Source organism: Scylla paramamosain, chromosome 2 (assembly GCF_035594125.1).
Source record: "Scylla paramamosain isolate STU-SP2022 chromosome 2, ASM3559412v1, whole genome shotgun sequence".
Taxonomy (NCBI): domain Eukaryota; kingdom Metazoa; phylum Arthropoda; class Malacostraca; order Decapoda; family Portunidae; genus Scylla; species Scylla paramamosain.
The window spans coordinates 3,092,501-3,111,549 of NC_087152.1; the positions used below are offsets into that span (position 1 = coordinate 3,092,501).

At 35.1% G+C, this 19,049-nt stretch overlaps 3 protein-coding genes across 5 annotated transcripts in view; all 3 read left to right on the forward strand.

The window, feature by feature from the left end:
- The window catches only part of LOC135108475 (uncharacterized), a 24,690-nt gene extending 21,945 nt beyond the window's left edge, over window positions 1-2,745 (forward strand). For both annotated transcript variants that reach the window (XM_064019558.1, XM_064019564.1), the window contains exon 4: window positions 1-2,745. This exon is cut by the window's left edge and continues 282 nt beyond it. In XM_064019558.1, the coding sequence (XP_063875628.1) occupies window positions 114-2,048 (1,935 nt within the window). In that variant the 5' untranslated portion in view covers window positions 1-113 and the 3' untranslated portion in view covers window positions 2,049-2,745.
- Window positions 2,746-8,944: 6,199 nt separating this feature from the next.
- LOC135108497 (uncharacterized) lies at window positions 8,945-16,057 on the forward strand. Of its 2 annotated transcripts, XM_064019584.1 has the most exons (8): window positions 8,945-9,126; window positions 9,990-10,145; window positions 10,763-11,002; window positions 11,212-11,445; window positions 12,261-12,488; window positions 13,141-13,265; window positions 13,947-14,074; window positions 14,390-16,057. In XM_064019584.1, the coding sequence occupies exons 1-7, from the start codon at window positions 9,112-9,114 to the stop codon at window positions 14,059-14,061; spliced, it is 1,113 nt and encodes a 370-aa protein (XP_063875654.1). In that variant the 5' UTR covers window positions 8,945-9,111; the 3' UTR covers window positions 14,062-14,074; window positions 14,390-16,057. The 2 variants fall into 2 exon arrangements, with proteins under 2 accessions (XP_063875654.1, XP_063875662.1); XM_064019592.1 differs by lacking the exon at window positions 14,390-16,057 and having other exon boundaries at window positions 8,947-9,126; window positions 13,765-13,965.
- The window catches only part of LOC135108518 (uncharacterized), a 46,359-nt gene continuing 42,950 nt past the window's right edge, over window positions 15,641-19,049 (forward strand). The window contains exon 1 of the mRNA XM_064019621.1: window positions 15,641-15,838. The gene's annotated coding sequence lies outside the window, so the exon portion shown is untranslated. The remainder of the gene's footprint in view (window positions 15,839-19,049) is intronic.

The following is a 19,049-nucleotide window of genomic DNA, read 5'->3' on the forward strand; positions in this document are numbered from 1 at the left end:
TGGTAAACTCAGAACAACTTCAGACCCAATCAAGTGTGAAGGTGAAATGCTATTGATCTTTTCCCAGCCAGTTGATGCACAAAAGATTTCTGCTTTACAGTGTATACTAAAAGATGCTCTTTTCAAATGCCAAGCCTCACATTCTTGAAAACTTGGACAGTAACTTTGAATTTGCTTATCTTTATTTTAAGTGTGAAAAGTCTACTAAAATAGCATCATTAAGAGTATCTTTGGAACAATTCTGCTCTCGTATGAATGCCACTCTTCAAATAACTAGCAATGCTGTTGTGAAGCCATCTGATGCACTGGATGGTCCATTGACAAGGGAAGTTGGTAAACAAGCAGAAGGAGTTAATCCTAGGGAGTATGCTTCTAAAGATACAAGATGCTTTATGCACCAAAAGCATTCATCATACCATCATGGCAGCTCCAACAGCATCAAAGATGGAGATACATCAGTTTCCATGAATCAATCTAGTAATTACAATATGCCAAATGCTGAGGTTCAAGACAAGGCTCTGAACTCTGGCTTACACAATAATGATAAAAGATACTCTGATTCACAGGAAAATTACCAAAGAGATTGTAAAACCCATCAAAGTGATATTTGTGTAAGTAATCATAATGTGAATGAATTTGGAAGTTGTAGAAATTCCCATGCTTTGAGAAAAAATGAGGCTGTGGGTGGTTTGGTCCAATCCAGTACTAATTCAGCCTTAAGAGACATGCATACAATGCTTGACAGAACAGAAGAACCATTAAGTACAGGAAATAACTTGCATTACAGTGACTGTCTCCAAGATAAATATGCCCCAGTTTCTCAAGATAAGAGTGCACAAACATCAAACTCATGTTCAGTCAATGTCACTGATGAAGAAAGTCTTTTCGCAGAGCACAACACAGGAGAACATCAAAGCAAGTATATCAAATTTTGCAGTTTATGTGAAATAGCATGTGATAAAGACTGTTCTGGATTAAAAAGAAAATACTTTGGTGTTAAAAGTTCTTTAAAGGAAGAAAAGGTCATAATTCTCATTGGAAATCAAGGAAGTGGTAAGACAGCTTTAGTAAATCTTGCAGCAAATTTCTTGAAAGGAGTTGAAGATGCTGATGATAAACTATACTGTGTAATTATGGACAAAATAAGTGGAAACTACCACACTTCAGTGACTGCATACACCTTTTGCTTTGCTGAGGATGCTGTACCTATTACTATCATTGACACACCTGGACTGAGAGATGGTAGAGAAACTGAAAAAAATTATCCTCTGCAAACACTGAAGACTTTTTTTGCCAACAGTGGCTCCAACATGCAACTTCATGCCATTGGCTATGTGATTTCCTCCAGTGCAGTTGTCTTAACTTCATCAGAATGCCACATGATTGATTTTCTTGTTGAGCTCTATGGACAAGGAATTTCAACAAATTTCATAACATTTGTTACATCTGTAACTGAGACTATGAAAAATTATTCACATAATGATATGTTTAAAAACCATGGCATTAACTCAAAAGTTCTCCTGAAATTTAACAACACTGCATTCAGTAAGAAGGAATTGGATGATTTTGATAGAGGGTACTGGAAGATGGGCATTAAGAATTGGAAAAGATGCATCAGTCATCTTAAGAAACTACCACCCCTTATCATGAAAACTCTTAAAGTGAAGCAGAAGCAGATTTATTCAACATATATGGTAAAGTCAGTTGAAGAGAAGTTGAAAAATGAATTGAAGAGTTTTATATTGTCCTATAAAAAAATAGATAGTCTGACACCAATACAAGAAAAATCAGAACAAATTTGGCGATCAGCAATAGCTTTGTATCATCTCACATCTTCAAATGATTGCTCCTTCTTAAATGTTGAAAGTCTCCTTGTGAAATATGTTGATGAAGTGGCCCAAGAAACTTCTTTTCCTTCTAAAGAGTGTGTAGTATTACTCTCTCTTTGCCCATCACGAGGACTCCTTGAAGCAGGGAAAAGAATGATTGAGTTCATGGAACCAATATATGCTCGTACAGAAATTTACAGATTGCAAGAAAACACGTAAGGGGAAGAAACCAGAGTTTCTGTTTTGCAAAAAATGTTGTAAGCAACATAAAATTAAGAGAGCAGAAGTCAAGTCAAAGAAATGTGATGTTGTCACTTACCATTGCAAAGATTGTTTATGTGATGAAAATCAGCATGTCAAACATGACAAACCAAATTGGTGTGAAAAGAAATGCACCATTTCCAAAGAATTTTGTCTTAAACACACCAAGAAAGCCATTGAAACCATTCTACAAGAATTTTCAGTCCCTGGGCATGAATTAAACATTAGAACTTTTCTGAAGATTGTCAGTCAGAATCTAGATGAGCAGTACAACTACTTTATTGACTGTATTGTGAATTTGGACAGTTAGCTTCTTTCCTAGCATACCTCCCCACATGTAATGACAAGCATTACTGAAGAGATATTAAACATGTTTCTTGAACTACATATTCATGTAAACTTGAGGGAAAACTATGGTATTTTTCATTATCTTAAAAAGTTTGCTTAACTTCTTAGATGCAATGTAATTTTGGTTTTATATCAAATGCATAATAGTAGTTATTACTTGCAGTTCACAGTTACTATATTTATAATTCACTTTTTTTTTTTTTTTTTTTTTTTTTTTTTTTTTTTTTTTTGTGTTGTGTGTGTGTGTGGTGTGAGATTTTCATGAAGTATTTGTATCAATAAGAGCTTATAATTATATAAAGTCATATAGAATTGTTAAGTGTATATTCTGCTCCTGTTTGATCAGTGACATTGCTGTTATCCTTTCTTAATATTTTTTTTCATATCAACAGTGTCCACAGCTTCCCCCCCCCTCACTCTCTCTCTCTCTCTCTCTCTCTCTCTCTCTCTCTCTCTCTCTCTCTCTCTCTCTCTCTCTTCCTCTCTCTCTCTCTCTCTCTCTCTCTCTCTCTCTCTCTCTCTCTCTCTCTCTCTCTCTCTCTCTCTCTCTCTCTCTCTCTCTCTCTCTCTCTCTCTCTCTTTTATTTAAACTATTAAGCACACATGTTCATTGTGGCCTTTGCTAAAGTTATCTTTGTCGTGTATAACTATTATAAAGCATTATTGTGTGGTATAATAAATATTAATATTTTGCTAAGATGTATAGGCATATGTATGTAACCAGTGATTAAATCAATGTATAAATAATAAGCAAATAAATAGATTAATAAACTAGAAAATGATATGGTTATACAGTATTTACAATAGAGGTCATTCTCTCTCTCTCTCTCTCTCTCTCTCTCTCTCTCTCTCTCTCTCTCTCTCTCTCTCTCTCTCTCTCTCTCTCTCTCTCTCTCTCTCTCTCTCTCTCTCTCTCTCTCTCTCTCTCTCTCTCTCTCTCTCTCTCAACATGTCTGCCAAAACTATTACAGAGATCATTCAGTGTTGAAATCTCTCCCTCAAAATAGTGGGCTCTTTTCTGGTATTGTGGTTTAGCCTTTCTTTAACCTTTAAATTTTTTTTTAAGAGGCAACTTGGCAATATGATTGTTTTCATGTATTCCCTAGAAATATGACTGCTTCTTTCATTCAATGTACCACTGTTAAACTGAAGAATTCTGAATATCAAGAGTAGGAAGTCCATCAGTCAGATTCATGTATCATGTACTGTATTAACTCATACAAGTAGTATGGATTCTGAGGTGGACACTCCAATGATATTATGGTTATTACTGCAACTACACCTTCATCATTTCTTGTATATGTATGTTTGACTTTGAGGGAATAGTTATTGTTATTAATGGTAAAAAAAGCTTCTAGACAAAGTGTTCCAAACAGATTTGGTGACCAGTGTTTGTCAGGATAGCATTGTGGTTCCCCAGCCAGTCAGTTTGTTATTTCAGTATCCACTTTAATCTGTTGTAGGTCTTCCATTTCCAAAATATGTATTCTCACCAGCTTTATATTGCTGGTCCTCAAAAGATAATGGCATTTATGGAACCTGCACATAATGCTGTAGTCCCTCAGTATTGGTGGATATTCTTCAAACTAGTTTTATAACAGATTTATTGGTTGTACTGCAGAGCTATAAAATATCTTCATAAACAAATTTTCTGGAAATGTATGGTGTCCAGTCTACCAGTTTTATTGGTATTACTTGGTTAACTTTTTTTATTTCATGAAGCCATGAAAATCATGACTTTTTTCAATAAAAGAGTTGTATGTTTAAAACCAAGGCATGGTAGTTTTGTGGACCCAAGCTAGCAGTGTTGTTGTCACATGGTTTTGTTTATTTTCAGAATAATTAGGAGTAAGGAAATGCAATTTTTCCTTATTTGACTGATGCAAGCACTCTTAATATGTACAGCAGTCACATGTTGATAGCTAATCTCTTAGACACAACTCTCCTCATCTGCCAGTGAGTTCCAAATGCTAATATATATATATATATATATATATATATATATATATATATATATATATATATATATATATATATATATATATATATATATATATATATATATATATATATATATATATATATATATATATATATATATATATATATATATATATATATATATATATATATATATATATATATATATATATATATATATATATATATATATATATATATATATATATATATATATATATATGTATATATGTATATATATATATATGTATATATGTATATATATATATATATATATATATATATATATATATATATATATATATATATATATATATATATATATATATATATATATATATATATATATATATATATATATATATATATATATATATATATATATATATATATATATATATATATATATATATATATATACACGACTTAAGGAATGTAAGTTGAAAGTTATATAGTAGCTGAATATTGTGAATATTGAATGTTGAATATAAAGCTTCTACTGTCTCAGGCCATATGGCAAACCTTTTCTAGTAATCCAGTAAGAAAAGATACTAATTCTGATTTAAGAAATATTAATATTGATTAAGGAATTGCTGGATGATATATCCAGGTGATCAAAAAGCAGAAAATCTTACATGAACTCGGAACAGTAATATGAAAAAAAAATAAATGGCTATTACTACAAGCTTGTCATATTGCTGTGATAGATCTTGGATGCTTCTACCTCATTATGATATTCCTTGCATTTATAGGCCAGTTGGCCTATTAAGTCATGATTCTTCAGAAATGAAAAAAAAAAGTTGACATTTTACTTTGTAAAATTCATTATTATATCTCTACTTAGATGATGTATGAATGCAACAATTTAATGTTTCTTTGTATAGTATGTACAATTTTCATTTAATTTGTCCCAGATTTCATGTTGATTATCATTGTGTTAAGCAGCTGCATTCCAACAATTTTTTTTTTTTTTTTTTTTTTTTTTTTTGACAACCAGATTCACAGTTCATATATGCCTTACTATATTATTTTACAAACCACTTGTGTGTGTAATACATAATATAAAAGTAACAGCAAATTTGTTTACATTCCAGCATGACTCTTTAAAGGTTGAAAAGGGCCAGTGTATGAGGAACAATACCACACTGAAATGTTATTTCTTCAATAAATTAAGAATGGAGACCCTTTCTTTTGCTGCCTGCCTCTTCCTGGATGGGGCTGAAATCCTACACAAGTTGATTTAGTAAGATTTGGTTGAAACGGGACATTAAATCAAGATAACTGACAAAGACTTTTCAAATAAATTGTATGGGTGAGTTGTTTAGGTTATGTTTTTAAAATCATTATGACCATCTTGAACCCCATTTCAAATAGAACAAATAGAGCCTGTCAGGGGGATTGCTTTGCAAGATAACCTGAGTGAATCATCACCATTTATTTAGCTTATATAATACTGAATCAACACTTGAATCAGTATGTGTGATTCACATCTAGAACCATGAATACGTATATGGAAAATGATGTAGGACAAGAGGAGTGGATTATAGTGTGATTTTATACTGGGCGATAGTATTGATAGTTATACTACATGTAGTACCTAGCTAAAGTAGGCTGTTAGCTGTATTATTATTATTATTATTATTATTATTATTATTGTTGTTGTTGTTGTTGTTGTTGTTGTTGTTGTACTCCATTTATACTGAAGTTACTTTTACCCCAAGAACAATCCTTGCAATGGCTACCATAGCACATCACTGTTCACAAAGTAAAATAGATAACATGCTACACGCGATTGCTGATAAACCTAGGGCGATAAAACGGGTAAGGAGTGCCGTCTCCCTTCCTAAGACAGAGCAAGGGCTCAGCATTGGTGCATCCTTTTATTTCTAACATTGCTGCAAACAAGGATCAGTTCTCTAAGTTCGTGGCATATTACAAGTCTACAATAGCTAGTGATATCAAAAAGATGAAGCCTAAACTTGAGGCGCTGACAAAACTTCATATGCTTGACGGTTTCGGGGCCGATTACACACGAGTTTGATACTTCGAAGGTCAAGAAATATTGTAAGGAGGTTAAAAAGTAGAACCTGATACAAATTTTTTTTGAAATCTAGTTGAGAAACGGGTGCGACACGAAATCCGATATTAAACGCCGAACAAACGGGCCTTCATCGGCGTTGTTTGTCCACCAAGACATTAGCAAGCAGAAGAAAGAAGTCAAAGGATTCTAGATGAACAAGGAACGTGTGACAGAGCGCCTCAGGAAAATACCGTGCCGTTTGGTAGTTGTTGAAAATTTTAATCCCAAAGCATTCAAAAATCTGATTAAAAAATTATGAGTGATCTATTCTTCTCAAAAAAAAAAAAAAAAAAAAAAAAAAAACAGGAAAGACAGCGGATGTATTTAAAGAATTGTTTGCAGTGTAAGCATTTCATACCAATTGTCAATGCTTATTTAAGTCTTGGCCTTCCCGAGTACTCTAAAGCAGATCTTTTATTGAACATTTGTAGAAGTCATTCCCCTACTCACAAAATTATCTTGACAAATATCTTTGCCACCTAGCTACTCATAAATGTAACAAATCTAGGTCAACCAATGGATAAGGGCGTGTACCAAAAGATAAAATGAGCCTTCAAAACATCCTTTGCACTCAAACAAGTGAATCTAGATGTCTAAGTTGAGGGTTTCTAAACACAATTCATAATGAAGGATGCAATCTATGACACAACTCTAAAATTAAATAATGTGAAGGAGGAAATTTTGACGAAGTTTTGGCGAAGCTGTATGCTAAGGTGATGTCTTATAATGATAATGGACGAACAGTATGACTGAAGGCTTCAACAGTGCTCGCCGCAGAAACAATAAATCAAACTAAAAAATGTGATGGCGAGTATGATAGACAAAGATCCCCCATAGGTGCGTGGGGACACAAGAAAAGATAAATGTTGATAATAAAGTAGAAAAGGAGGTCACAAGTAAGGAAATAATAAAAAGCGTTGTGGAGCCAAACACGAAGGAAGTCATCTGAGAAAGGAAAATGAGACAGAAGAAAACCAAAAAGTGTCTTGGAAACAAACTACATCATTCATTGATGGCTTGGTGAAGTTTATAAAACAGAAGAGTCAGTACAGTGAGACAGAAGTCCTAATTTTCCATATTTTACTCTATAAAGTTGAGAAACGGTATAGGGCAGTGAAGCTGACTGACAGAGATTTACTGGAGTTTATGAAGCTCCAATTGACGAGAGATGGAATGATTCAAGAGTACAGACACGGCCAACGGGAACTGAGAAAGATGAAGGAGAGTCCATGCCATGGAGACAGCTAACTGGGATTAAAAATGACGATGTGTAGTGAACTATTGAGTGAAGACAAGTTTAAACTCTAACTTTGAGTGCGTTTTGATATGCGCCTGAAAATGTTATACTCGTATATATATATATATATATATATATATATATATATATATATATATATATATATATATATATATATATATATATATATATATATATATATATATATATATATATATATATATATATATATATATATATATATATATATATGTGTGTGTGTGCGTGTGTGTGTGTGTGTGTGTGTGTGTGTGTGTGTGTGTGTGTGTGTGTAAGGTGCCTAGATCCAAAGTGACGTAAGCTACGAGAATTAAAAACAGGTTTCAAAATGCGATATTTCTTCAATAGATTGAGATAGAAAACAATGATTGGTATCAAAGTATTTAGTAATTTTATGTCCTATAAGTATTTAGTTGAATTACGTTATGAAGTTACACTTAAATTACATTACTAAGAATAAATAGGTGATCGTTTTTCTTTGATATGAGTTTCTTAAGGATATCACACAGCTACATTAAAATTGTATCTAGCGCCCACACATTGTGTATTTCCTTTATTCTATCAAGTTGTTTATTTTATTTATTTTTTCATATATATACCAATAAGGGAGTCACAATAATTAAAAAGTCTTCTTTTTAGTAAACTTATTAATTTTATGAAGCAAAAAACGTAAACAACTTACAAGTACTTCCTAAGACGAACACAAACAAGGAGAATGGTACAAGCCTAAAAAATGAAACTGGAGGAAACTAAAACAAAATAACTAATAAACCTTATGAAAATACACCGTTATAAAGGATAATAAAATATAAAGAATAATAAAATCAACCAGTGCTTCCAAAGCTCAAGTAGGCTTCCCCTATATTTCCTCTTATATTTATATTCTTATATAGCTACCATGTTTGTATATGGTAATAATAAAGTAAAGAATACTATCGTGTTAAAGTTGTACATGAGCCAGTACTGATCTATTAACAGGAGGATTTCAACTTTTACGTTGCTGGCAATACATTGCAACCACCTGTACGTTGAAGCCATCTGGCAGCTTTTGACCGTCGCGCTTTACAGTTATATTATTAAGGTGTCAAGGTGAGGTGCTGCATACGACTACAGTCGTGTTTAACAAGGTGTGTATTTTGTGTGTGTGTGTGTGTGTGTGTGTGGTGCCGGTAAGTGTGTGTGTGTGTGTGTGTGTGTGTGTGTAGTGCCGGTAAGTGTGTGTGTGTGTGTGTGGGGGGTGCCTGAGTGTGTGTGTGTGTGTGTGTGTGTATGTGTGTGTGTGAAATGCAGACTTATATTTCGTTCTTGTTGCTCGTGAATAGTGGTGGCGATGTGACATGGAGGTAGTGGAGGTAGTGCCATGGATATGTATATTGATTGGTGATGATAATGCGACATACAAATAGTGATCCATGGTGATATGGCATAGAAATAATGAGCTTTGCTGGTGACGAGAGAGAGAGAGAGAGAGAGAGAGAGAGAGAGAGAGAGAGAGAGAGAGAGAGAGAGCACAAATTACCTTTTCTTCCTTATCTGACCCGAAAACTTATTACTTACGGTGCGATACTTCCATATACGTATAACACAGTCTGTGCGGCTATATATTCTATATACTTACATACTCACCTCACTCATGCCTCACAGTACGTATATACGAATGTACTATGTATTTATAGTTTACATATACTTATAATAGTGTCATTTATGACACACATTACAGAGAACAAAAAGCAACAGCATGTTCCTACTTGTAAAACTTATACTTTTTGCTTTCACTGATAATGATGACATTCATGTATGTACTATTAGATGCCAAAAATGTATAATTAAAATAATTTAACTGAAATGTTATTCAAAGAAATTTTGCAAGCCGAGGCTTGTCAAAAACTGATAAAAGATGCATGAACCTTAGCTATTGAGCCTGGCAAGGTTTATAACTATAGATATTTATCTAGATTATTATGAAGACAGTATGACAACTTTGTAAGCTTTTAATGTCACGAACAATATTCCAGCAGTGACTCAGGCAGAGAGTTTGTTACATCAGTTAGCCTTTTTTTTTTTTTTTTCTTTTTCTGATGGTTAGATAAGTTTGTTAGCAAGCTTTATGATTGCATCGAAGATCTATAGGTAATCGAAATATTGAAATTTATTTATTCATTAATTTTATTTATCTATTCATTATTATTATCTTATCTTTTTTTTTTTTTTCCAGAGCATGGTCTCGATGGAGACTGCACGTAGGCACAGGTGGAAGGTGTTGGCGCTAAGTGCTGTCATTTTCCTTCCGTCGCTTCTCTACTGCACCTCGTTCTCTCATATTGCAAATGGAATCGATAGACTGGGACGCATTACTCATGCGTCATCAAAGGTACCTTGGATACAAAATATAACAGACTATTTTGTGCAAATGGCATTGGCATCCCGGTAGTCAATATATTATTTTGTCAAGAGTATTTTAAAAGATTGTATTAGTTTTAACCATAAAGGAAACATGAGTTCCATTGCTTGACCTTTCTCAGTTACTACAACATAGGACATCAGATTATGTTAACTCATTTATTTATTTATTTATTTATTTATTTATTTATTTATTTATCTATTTATTTAATGTATTTTCGAAACTTGCTCAGTTCCTTGAGGTATTCGTAAGCCTTCTGTAAATAACTTACAGAGAATGCTCCCAGTACGGAATTGTTTTCTGGATAAAAAAAGATGCAAGCGTAAGGTATCTGTGATGATCATGGTCCCAGATCTATGACTGTTTAAGTACTAGAAAAATGCAGATATTCATAATTGTGTCCATATTTCTGGGAAGAAACAACCAGTCTGCTCCTTAGCAGCAGTGTTATGCAGCACTCTGCCTAAGTAGTACTTAAAATCCACTTTCAGTTTTCACTACGTAAACAACTGATGTTATCATCTTTTTATCTTCACACAGCCTTTGTAAGTTAAGTAAACTTTTTGTTTTATCTGATGGTGGGGTAGCACCAGAATGTGATTGGCCCTAGACCACAAGAGGACTTAGTGTGGTGGGAAGCCGACGATTGCCAATGCCAGACAGAGGAATGTCATGAGCCCTCGGCTATTTTCAAAAGCTCGTTAAAGGAAGAAGTAAACGGGACGTGTGGCCGACGACCATGGAATGCTGGCTCTAGAGTGTTGAGCTTCTCGCTCTTTGGCAACAATCCAGAATACTGGAAAGGATTGGAAGACATACTCTTGCAGGTGAGACTCATATAGGTTTCTAGCGCTGAAAACTATTGCTCCAGAGCGTAATCCCTCTGAGGTTCATCCCGTTGAATATAAAATACATTATTGATTTATTTATACTGAATATTTTTTGAGACTGAATTTTTACATCTACAAGACTTTGCCATGCAAAACATAAGATCTTATTACGCAAGAAATAGCGCATAATTGATTGATAATTTTAGGTAGAGAAACTTTACCCTGGTTGGAAGGTGCGTCTGTACACAAAGCCACGATACAACGCAGCTGCCCTGTGTCCCTTGCTGCATCGCTACAGCTCTTTGCTGTACATCTGTGATATTACAAGCCTCCCACACCCTCTCGGTAACCTCTCCAATGTGCACCCGACGATGTGGCGATTGGCGCCTCTTGGAGATTCTAAAATAACCGCTATATTGATTCGCGACACTGACTCTCAGGTAAGTGAACTTTTTGGCTGAATTGTTAGTTTGATGTCATCAGTCTTAAGTTGCCATTCCTTACCTCCTTACCTGTCCCGGCACGTGAGATCTCACTCCTGAAAGAAACAAAGAAGATAAACATGGTGAGAACAAAAACTAAAAAAAAAGATAAATAAATGAATAAATAATAATAATAAATGAATAAATAAATAAATAAATAAGTAAATAAATAAATAAATATATATATATATATATATATATATATATATATATATATATATATATATATATATATATATATATATATATATATATATATATATATATATATTTACTTTCTTATATTCATTGATATATTGCTAATAGTTTGCAAATGAGAAATCATTAGGGAATATAGCAGTTGCACAGTGGCTACTGAATTGTTATCCAGCTAGAAGGGACGGCAATTATTTACCCCATGCCATTTTTTTTTTTTTTTTTTTCATGGTATAAATTTCACTGTGGATGAGGATCAGTGATGTAGACCCTAGAGTCTAGAGCATCCATTGTGACAACAAAAGGTTCAATGAGTCCAGTTACACTTTGTTGAGATGTAATCTCGAAGTACTACAAAGTATTAAATATATACATCACACCAAATCGATACTTGTTCTATCGCTACGATTATTCGAAAGTAATTTGTACGAGTCAACCATGTGCTTCCTCCTGCTATAAGACAGGTGGATCAAAAGTGAATGAAAAAAAAAAAAACACTTAGGAATGAAAAACATTCACTATCTAAGGAGACGTGAAGAACAATCTAGGTGAGACAACTCTTTAATACATGCCTTCAGGTGATCCAGCGGGAGGTGGCAGCGGTGGAGGAGTGGCTGGCATCGGGGAAGATGTTCCACGTGATGAGGGACCATCCCCACCATACTGCACCCGTGCTTTTCGGGATGTGGGGCGCCCGCTGGGACATCAATCCTGCATCAGCCACCAAGTTAAGAAACCTCAGGGACAAGATGATGGCAATGGCTGTGGGCAAGAGGAACTACGGTCTCGATCAACAAATCATCAAGGTAAATGTCTCTCTAATTTTAACTTGTCTGTGGCCTTCCTCGGTTGGCAATGCTATCATCATCATCATCATCATTGTCATCACCATCATCATTGTCATCGTCATCATCATTGTCATCATCATCATTATTGTTGTTATTATTATTATTATTATTATTATTATTATTATTATTATTATTATTATCATCATCATCATCATCATTATTATTGTTATTACTATTGTTATTGCTGTTATTGATGTTGTTGTTAGTAGTAGTGCTGGTAGTAGTAACATCATCATCGCTACCGTCATCGTCATCATCATCATTATTGTTGTTGTATTTGTTGTATTTGTTGTTGTTGTTGTTGTTATTATTATTATTATTATTATTATTATTATTATTATTATTATTATTATTATTATTATTATATTAACATCACCATCATCATCATCATCATTATCAGTAGTAGTAGTAGTAGTATATTTGTGTCCTTCAATCTATTTCTGTTTACATATCTGTCTGTCTGTCTGTCTGTCTGTCTGTCTGTCTGTCTCTCTGTCTTATTTAATAACTTACCAGTCTGGTGTCCTTTCCGCCATTTTTGGGATGGAATGTAAAACAAGCGTCTGTATTGATCTTGGTCAAAGTGTTTTGTGTTGTCATTGGGTTACAGAAAGTCTTGTGGCCGACGATGGCTGGCAGTTTGGTGGCACACGACAGCTATAACTGCGAATCATTTAAGGGATCTTCTCCGTGGCCCACGCAGCGATCGGAAGGAGATTTTGTTGGAAGACCAAGGTTTGTTACCTGATTGACGTCTTTGATCAGACATGCTAAAAAATCCAAATATATATGAAATTTCTTTTCCCCTTTGCACTACTTTCTGCAGTAATAAACTAGCTCAAGGGGCGTATTTCCTGCTGATCCTGCATTGCCAAATGTTTCGGCGTCTTTTCTTGAGTTCTTTAAATAGGTTTAGTATAAGTTATTTGGGCCTTCTACGGGTGCTTTCATGTTTCTAGCTGGTTTAATGATAATCCTGGGTCATCAATGGAGAATTCAATCATGAGGACCTCAATATTCATCTTTGTGATCCCTGAAAGTGATCTTAACGAAAACCAAGGGCGTTTTGGAATGCGGGCCTCTGGATAAAGTGTTCATGCAGGCGATAGTGACGTTAAGCCCATAACGCTGAAATGTCCTCAATAAAGATCAAAAGACAAAAATGTGGGAGAAAGTCCATGATTTAATTGAATAATCCACTTACGTTGGTATGCTGTGATGCACGCTTCCACAGGTGTGTTGTGATGCACGCTTCCACAGGTGTGTTGTGATGCACGCTTCCACAGGTGTGTTGTGATGCACGCTTCCACAGGTGTGTTGTGATGCACGCTTCCACAGGTGTGTTGTGATGCACGCTTCCACAGGTGTGTTGTGGTGCACGCTTCCACAGGTGTGTTGTGATGCACGCTTCCACAGGTGTGTTGTGATGCAGGCTTCCACAGGTGTGCTGTGGTCGTGCTTCTACAGGTGTGCTGCCACAAGTGTGTTGCGATCCACAGCTCCACAGATATGTCGTGATGTACAACTCTAGTTGATCTCAAAAGGTGTCAGTAAAAAAGATAAATGAGTAAACTGATAATAAAAAAATAAATAAACATTGAACTATTATTATTATTATTATTATTATTATTATTATTATTATTATTATTATTATTATTATTATTATTATTATTATTATTACTATTATTACTATTATTATTATTTAGTATTGCCTGAATCATTGAGTTTGTTCAAAAGAGTAAAAAAATATAATAAGTTTTGTTTTCACTTTAAAGTATTTAAGAGTTTGTGAAAAAAAAAGAAGAAAGAAGAAAAAAAAAAACGTACTTATTCTGCTAAGTCAGAAATTCACATTTCAGATACCGTAAAAGATATGAGAATAGAACCTTAGACAAACCCTGTCCAGTGGCGTGCCGTCCCTCTGCCCATCAAGACTGGATATACTGCTGATACCGCCCCCCTCCTGCTGCTGGAAGAGATTATTAGTATTGTCTGTATTACTTGTATTGCTGTGATAAAGCTTATATTGTATCCTGATGTGTGTAATCGAGATAGAGAGAGAGAGAGAGAGAGAGAGAGAGAGAGAGAGAGAGAGAGAGAGAGAGAGAGAGAGAGAGATTTAAAAGAAATAATAAATAATGAATAACGAGCGCTAAACATGAATGGAGTAGAATGTATGGAAGGAAGTGGAGGAGGGAAGCCTACTCCTCTGGACATATTAGAGGTTTATCTCTTATTTATATGATTTTCCTCTTGCCCGTCACTACACTCTCCAGGATATACATGATATACATTTCAATCTATGTTGTGAACTATTATGATACTGAAGTTAACGAGTTACTTTATTGTAAACGATCTAGGGGTTATTTGCTGGCGAGGCGTGCTACCTTATTATTTCTTCGTATTCTAGGTCATAAAGATGAATATCAGTATCTCTTTGGATAGGCTGGTTGAAAATATGTTAAAAAAAAAAAAGAACACATGTACAATAAATACATCGTAGCTTAAAAAAATAAATAAATAAATAAATAATTATATATATATATATATATATATATATATATATATATATATATATATATATATATATATATATATATATATATATATATATATAATGAATTGCTATTGAACGAGCACGACAGAGATGGTGATGAGTGGCTGGCGGTGAAGGGAAGGCCGCTGACTGTCCTGCGTCTGGAAAGAATCTTGCAGGTTGTGCATTTTTCATTTCTTGTAGTTCTCTCTCTCTCTCTCTCTCTCTCTCTCTCTCTCTCTCTCTCTCTCTCATTGATACTCATACACTTAGGTAACATTTCGGTTCATGTGTCCCTATTAAGATTGAGTAACTATTCTCACCTAGGCAGCGGTACTACCCAGCTAGAGAATCAAGTCAAAACTAACCAGGTAGTTAATTAATTACAAGTGCGTTCGAGCATGAACCACTTGATAAACTTCATATTCTTGTACTTTCCATCCAAACTTAGTAGATTATTTTTGTGTGAAAATTTTTAAACTAGTACACTGAAAAGAGACACTACAGTGTTCTGGAAGAACTAAGAAGGGCATTAGATCATAGACATATTATGAGTCAGTGAAGAAAACTTGATACTTTCAGAACCATTTGTCAGTGGTCAGTTACCTGCTTCGCTTTGCTACTAAGCTAGTTTCCTTTTTCGCTACGTTCCTTCCCAACCCTCAGTCTTTTGTTGGTTACAAGGAAGGAAGGGTGTGGACTCGCTGGTCTATTCTCTTTTTCGTCGGCTTTTCATCGTTTTCCGTCTGGTCCGGGCATGCGTCCTGTAGAGGTATTTATTGTGTGTGTATGTATACTTCTTAAGTTGTGAAATGTGTAGATATTTTTTTTCCCCCATTTCTTGGTAATTAAAAAGCATAGCGTGAATGGGTTCGCAGGAAATTGGGTATATACGCCATTTTTGTGTTAGCACCTTTAATGTGTTTACTTGCTTGTCTGATTAGTCTCCTGTATTGAGAAATAAAGTTCCGGTTTATTTCCCTTAAACATACTAACCCTCTAAATTCTACCCTTCCCTCGCCCTTGGAGTTCTTTCGTAATTGTTATTCCCCCCATTCCCTCTATAACAGTTGGTAATCTCTTCCAGTAGTTCTACTTTCTCAGACTATATGTTTCTTTCCCTTTCTTACAGCCGTTTTTATTATTATTATTATTATTATTATTATTTTTTTTTTTTATGCAGGTAATTGCACAACCTCATCGTTCGTGTATGCGTGCTCGCGCATAGTGCTTGGTCTGGTTTTCCTGTTGCCTCGCTTAAGGCGTATGGAGTTGATTATACTTAGGGAAAGGTAGTCTACTTATTGGATCAACAGCGGTCAGCCATTTCATAAAGTTAGTTACGGGTCCGAATCTTGGTTTGGGCTCGGATTTTTTATTTATTTATTTATTTTTGTCAACGTTGATTGGTCGGGGGTTCTGATGTTATTTCCATTGGTGATTCAAAGTACTTTGATTCAATTTTTGAGGAATTGGTGGAATAATAGACGTGTAATTATATTTGTAAACCCTGAGGACTTCCACTATAGTCTATTAGAACCGTTGGAGGGTACACTTCAAAACACATCGAGTGTTTACACATTTTATTTACAGTGTACTAAGTGCCTCCGTGGTACGGTGGCTGGGGCTTCCCTGGCAATGAAATGGACCACACGATTCGAAAGCGAAACTGTGGCAGTCGACGTACTGGCTATCCTGCTCTTCTTCCTTTGAGGCGGTCAGTATGGGTAGCTAAGGAAACTTGGTACAGGTCGGCTGGAAACCCGCATGTCGCAGTGGCCCTGGCCCTATGTCCCGGGGTAAGGGAAGTCATCCACCAGAGGTAAGAGACGGAGATGAGCACAGAGGCCACAAGCCTGGTAAATGTATGCTCCCAATTTTACCTTTACCATTAAAATTGTTGTTTTAGGAAGTATATGGGGTGTCATTTAACTTTTATCTTAGTCTCCATTCTATTTTTGTTTATGACAAAACACGTACAGTGAAACTGGGAATTTTTGGTGCAGTTCGCATAAGCATAACTTAAACATCGATTAGTATTGTTAGTATTGTGTAGTTTCAGGCAGTGGCGTAGTTAGGCCTGGGCATTGTTTTATAAACGGCCCCGGATATAACTTGGTTTAATAGCCCCAGCCAGGCCAATTCAAAATGTTTATTGTTAAGCTGTTAGTACTATAAATTAGATTTGATAACATACGGAAATCATACGGTTTGGTTCCGACCGGTTCTTAGGATCAGCAACCAGGGTAGAACAAGAAATAACGGGTTCAAGCTTGAAAAAGTTTGGTTTAGAAAGGAGACCGGAAAAAAATGGTTCTCAAATAGTGGTAGATGAGTGGAACGAACTCGGTGATCATGTTTGTGCTAGGACATTAGAGAGCTTTAAGAAAAAATTAAACTTTAAGAGAAGATTAGACAGGTTTATAGATGAAGATTAGACAGGTTTATAGATGAAGATAATAGATGGAAATAGGTAGGTATATTTCATACAGGGACTGCCACGTGTAAGTCTGGTCGCTTCTTGCAGCTTCCCTTATTTCTTGTGTTCTTATGTTCAGGTTTCGTGGATCCCGGCCGGTTCAGGTTCCTTTCACGAATTCATGGCCAGTCGGCCATCAATGACGTGTTGCCACAACCTGGGTTGTTATACAAGATCTTGGGTTATTTTTACTTCAACCTTGGAGTCTTGGAGTTTTTGTCAGAATCCAGTAAGGAATTTTAACCTTTAATCTCCTGACAAAAATGAACATCATACAGGCGAAAGTCAAATGTGTATATATATATATATATATATATATATATATATATATATATATATATATATATATATATATATATATATATATATATATATATATATATATATATATATATATATATATAATGAGAGAGAGGGACACTGGCCAATGGCAACAAAGATCCAATGAAAAAAAAAAAAGCCCACTGAGATGCCAGTCCCATAAAAGGGTCCAAAGCACTAGTCAAAAATTGAAGGATGAGTATCTTGAAGCCTCCCTCTTAAAGGAATTCAAGTCATAGGAAGGTGGAAATACAGAAACGGGCAGAAAGTTCCAGTTTACCAGAGAAAGGAATGAATGACTGAGAATACTGGTTGACTCTTGCATTAGAGAGGTGGACAGAATAGGGGTGACAGAAAGAAGAAAGTCTTGTACAGCAAGGCTGCAGGGGGAGAGGAGGCATGCAGTTAGTGAGATCAAAAGAGCAGTTAGCATGAAAGTAGCGATAGAAGAGAGCAAGAGATGCAACATTGTGGTGATAAGAAAGGCTGAAGACAGTCAGTTAATGAGTTGAGACAAAATGCTTTTGGTTCCACACTATCTAGAAGAGCAGTATGAATGGAACACCCCCAGACATGTGAAGCATACTCCATACACGGACAGATAAGGCCCTTGTACAGTCAGTTAATGAGTTGAGACAAAATGCTTTTGGTTCCACACTATCTAGAAGAGCAGTATGAATGGAACACCCCCAGACACGTGAAACATACTCCATACACAGACAGATAAGGCCCTTGTACAGAGTTAGCAGCTGGAAGCGTGAGAAAAAGTGGCAGCGATGTCTCAGATTTAATTTCATAGCTGTTTTAGCTAGAGATGAGCAGTGAAGTTTTCAGTTTAGATTATAAGTAAAGGACAGACTGAGGATGTTCAGTGTAGAAGATGGGGATAGTTGAGTGTCATTGAAGATGGGGATAGTTGAGTGTCTGGAAGGTTGTGTCAAGTTGATGAAAGAATTGAGTTTCTGAGGCACTGAACAATACTAAGTTTGCTCTGCCCTAATCTGAAATTTTAGAAATATCAGAAGTCAGGCATTATGTGGCTTCCCTGCATGAACTGTTTATTTCCTGAAGGGATGGATGTCTACGAAAAGACGTGGAAAAATGCAGGGTGGTATCATCAGCATTGGAGTGGATAGGACAAAAAGCTTGGTTTAAAAGATCATTGATGAATAATAGGAAGAGA

Excerpts from the sequence above, each read along its gene's own strand:
- LOC135108497 (XM_064019584.1), top strand. Across the intron at positions 11,446-12,260 it reads TTCGCGACACTGACTCTCAG|GTGATCCAGCGGGAGGTGGC; the intron begins GTAAGTGAACTT and ends ACATGCCTTCAG. Across the intron at positions 13,266-13,946 it reads GATTTTGTTGGAAGACCAAG|GTGTGTTGTGATGCAGGCTT; the intron begins GTTTGTTACCTG and ends ACGCTTCCACAG.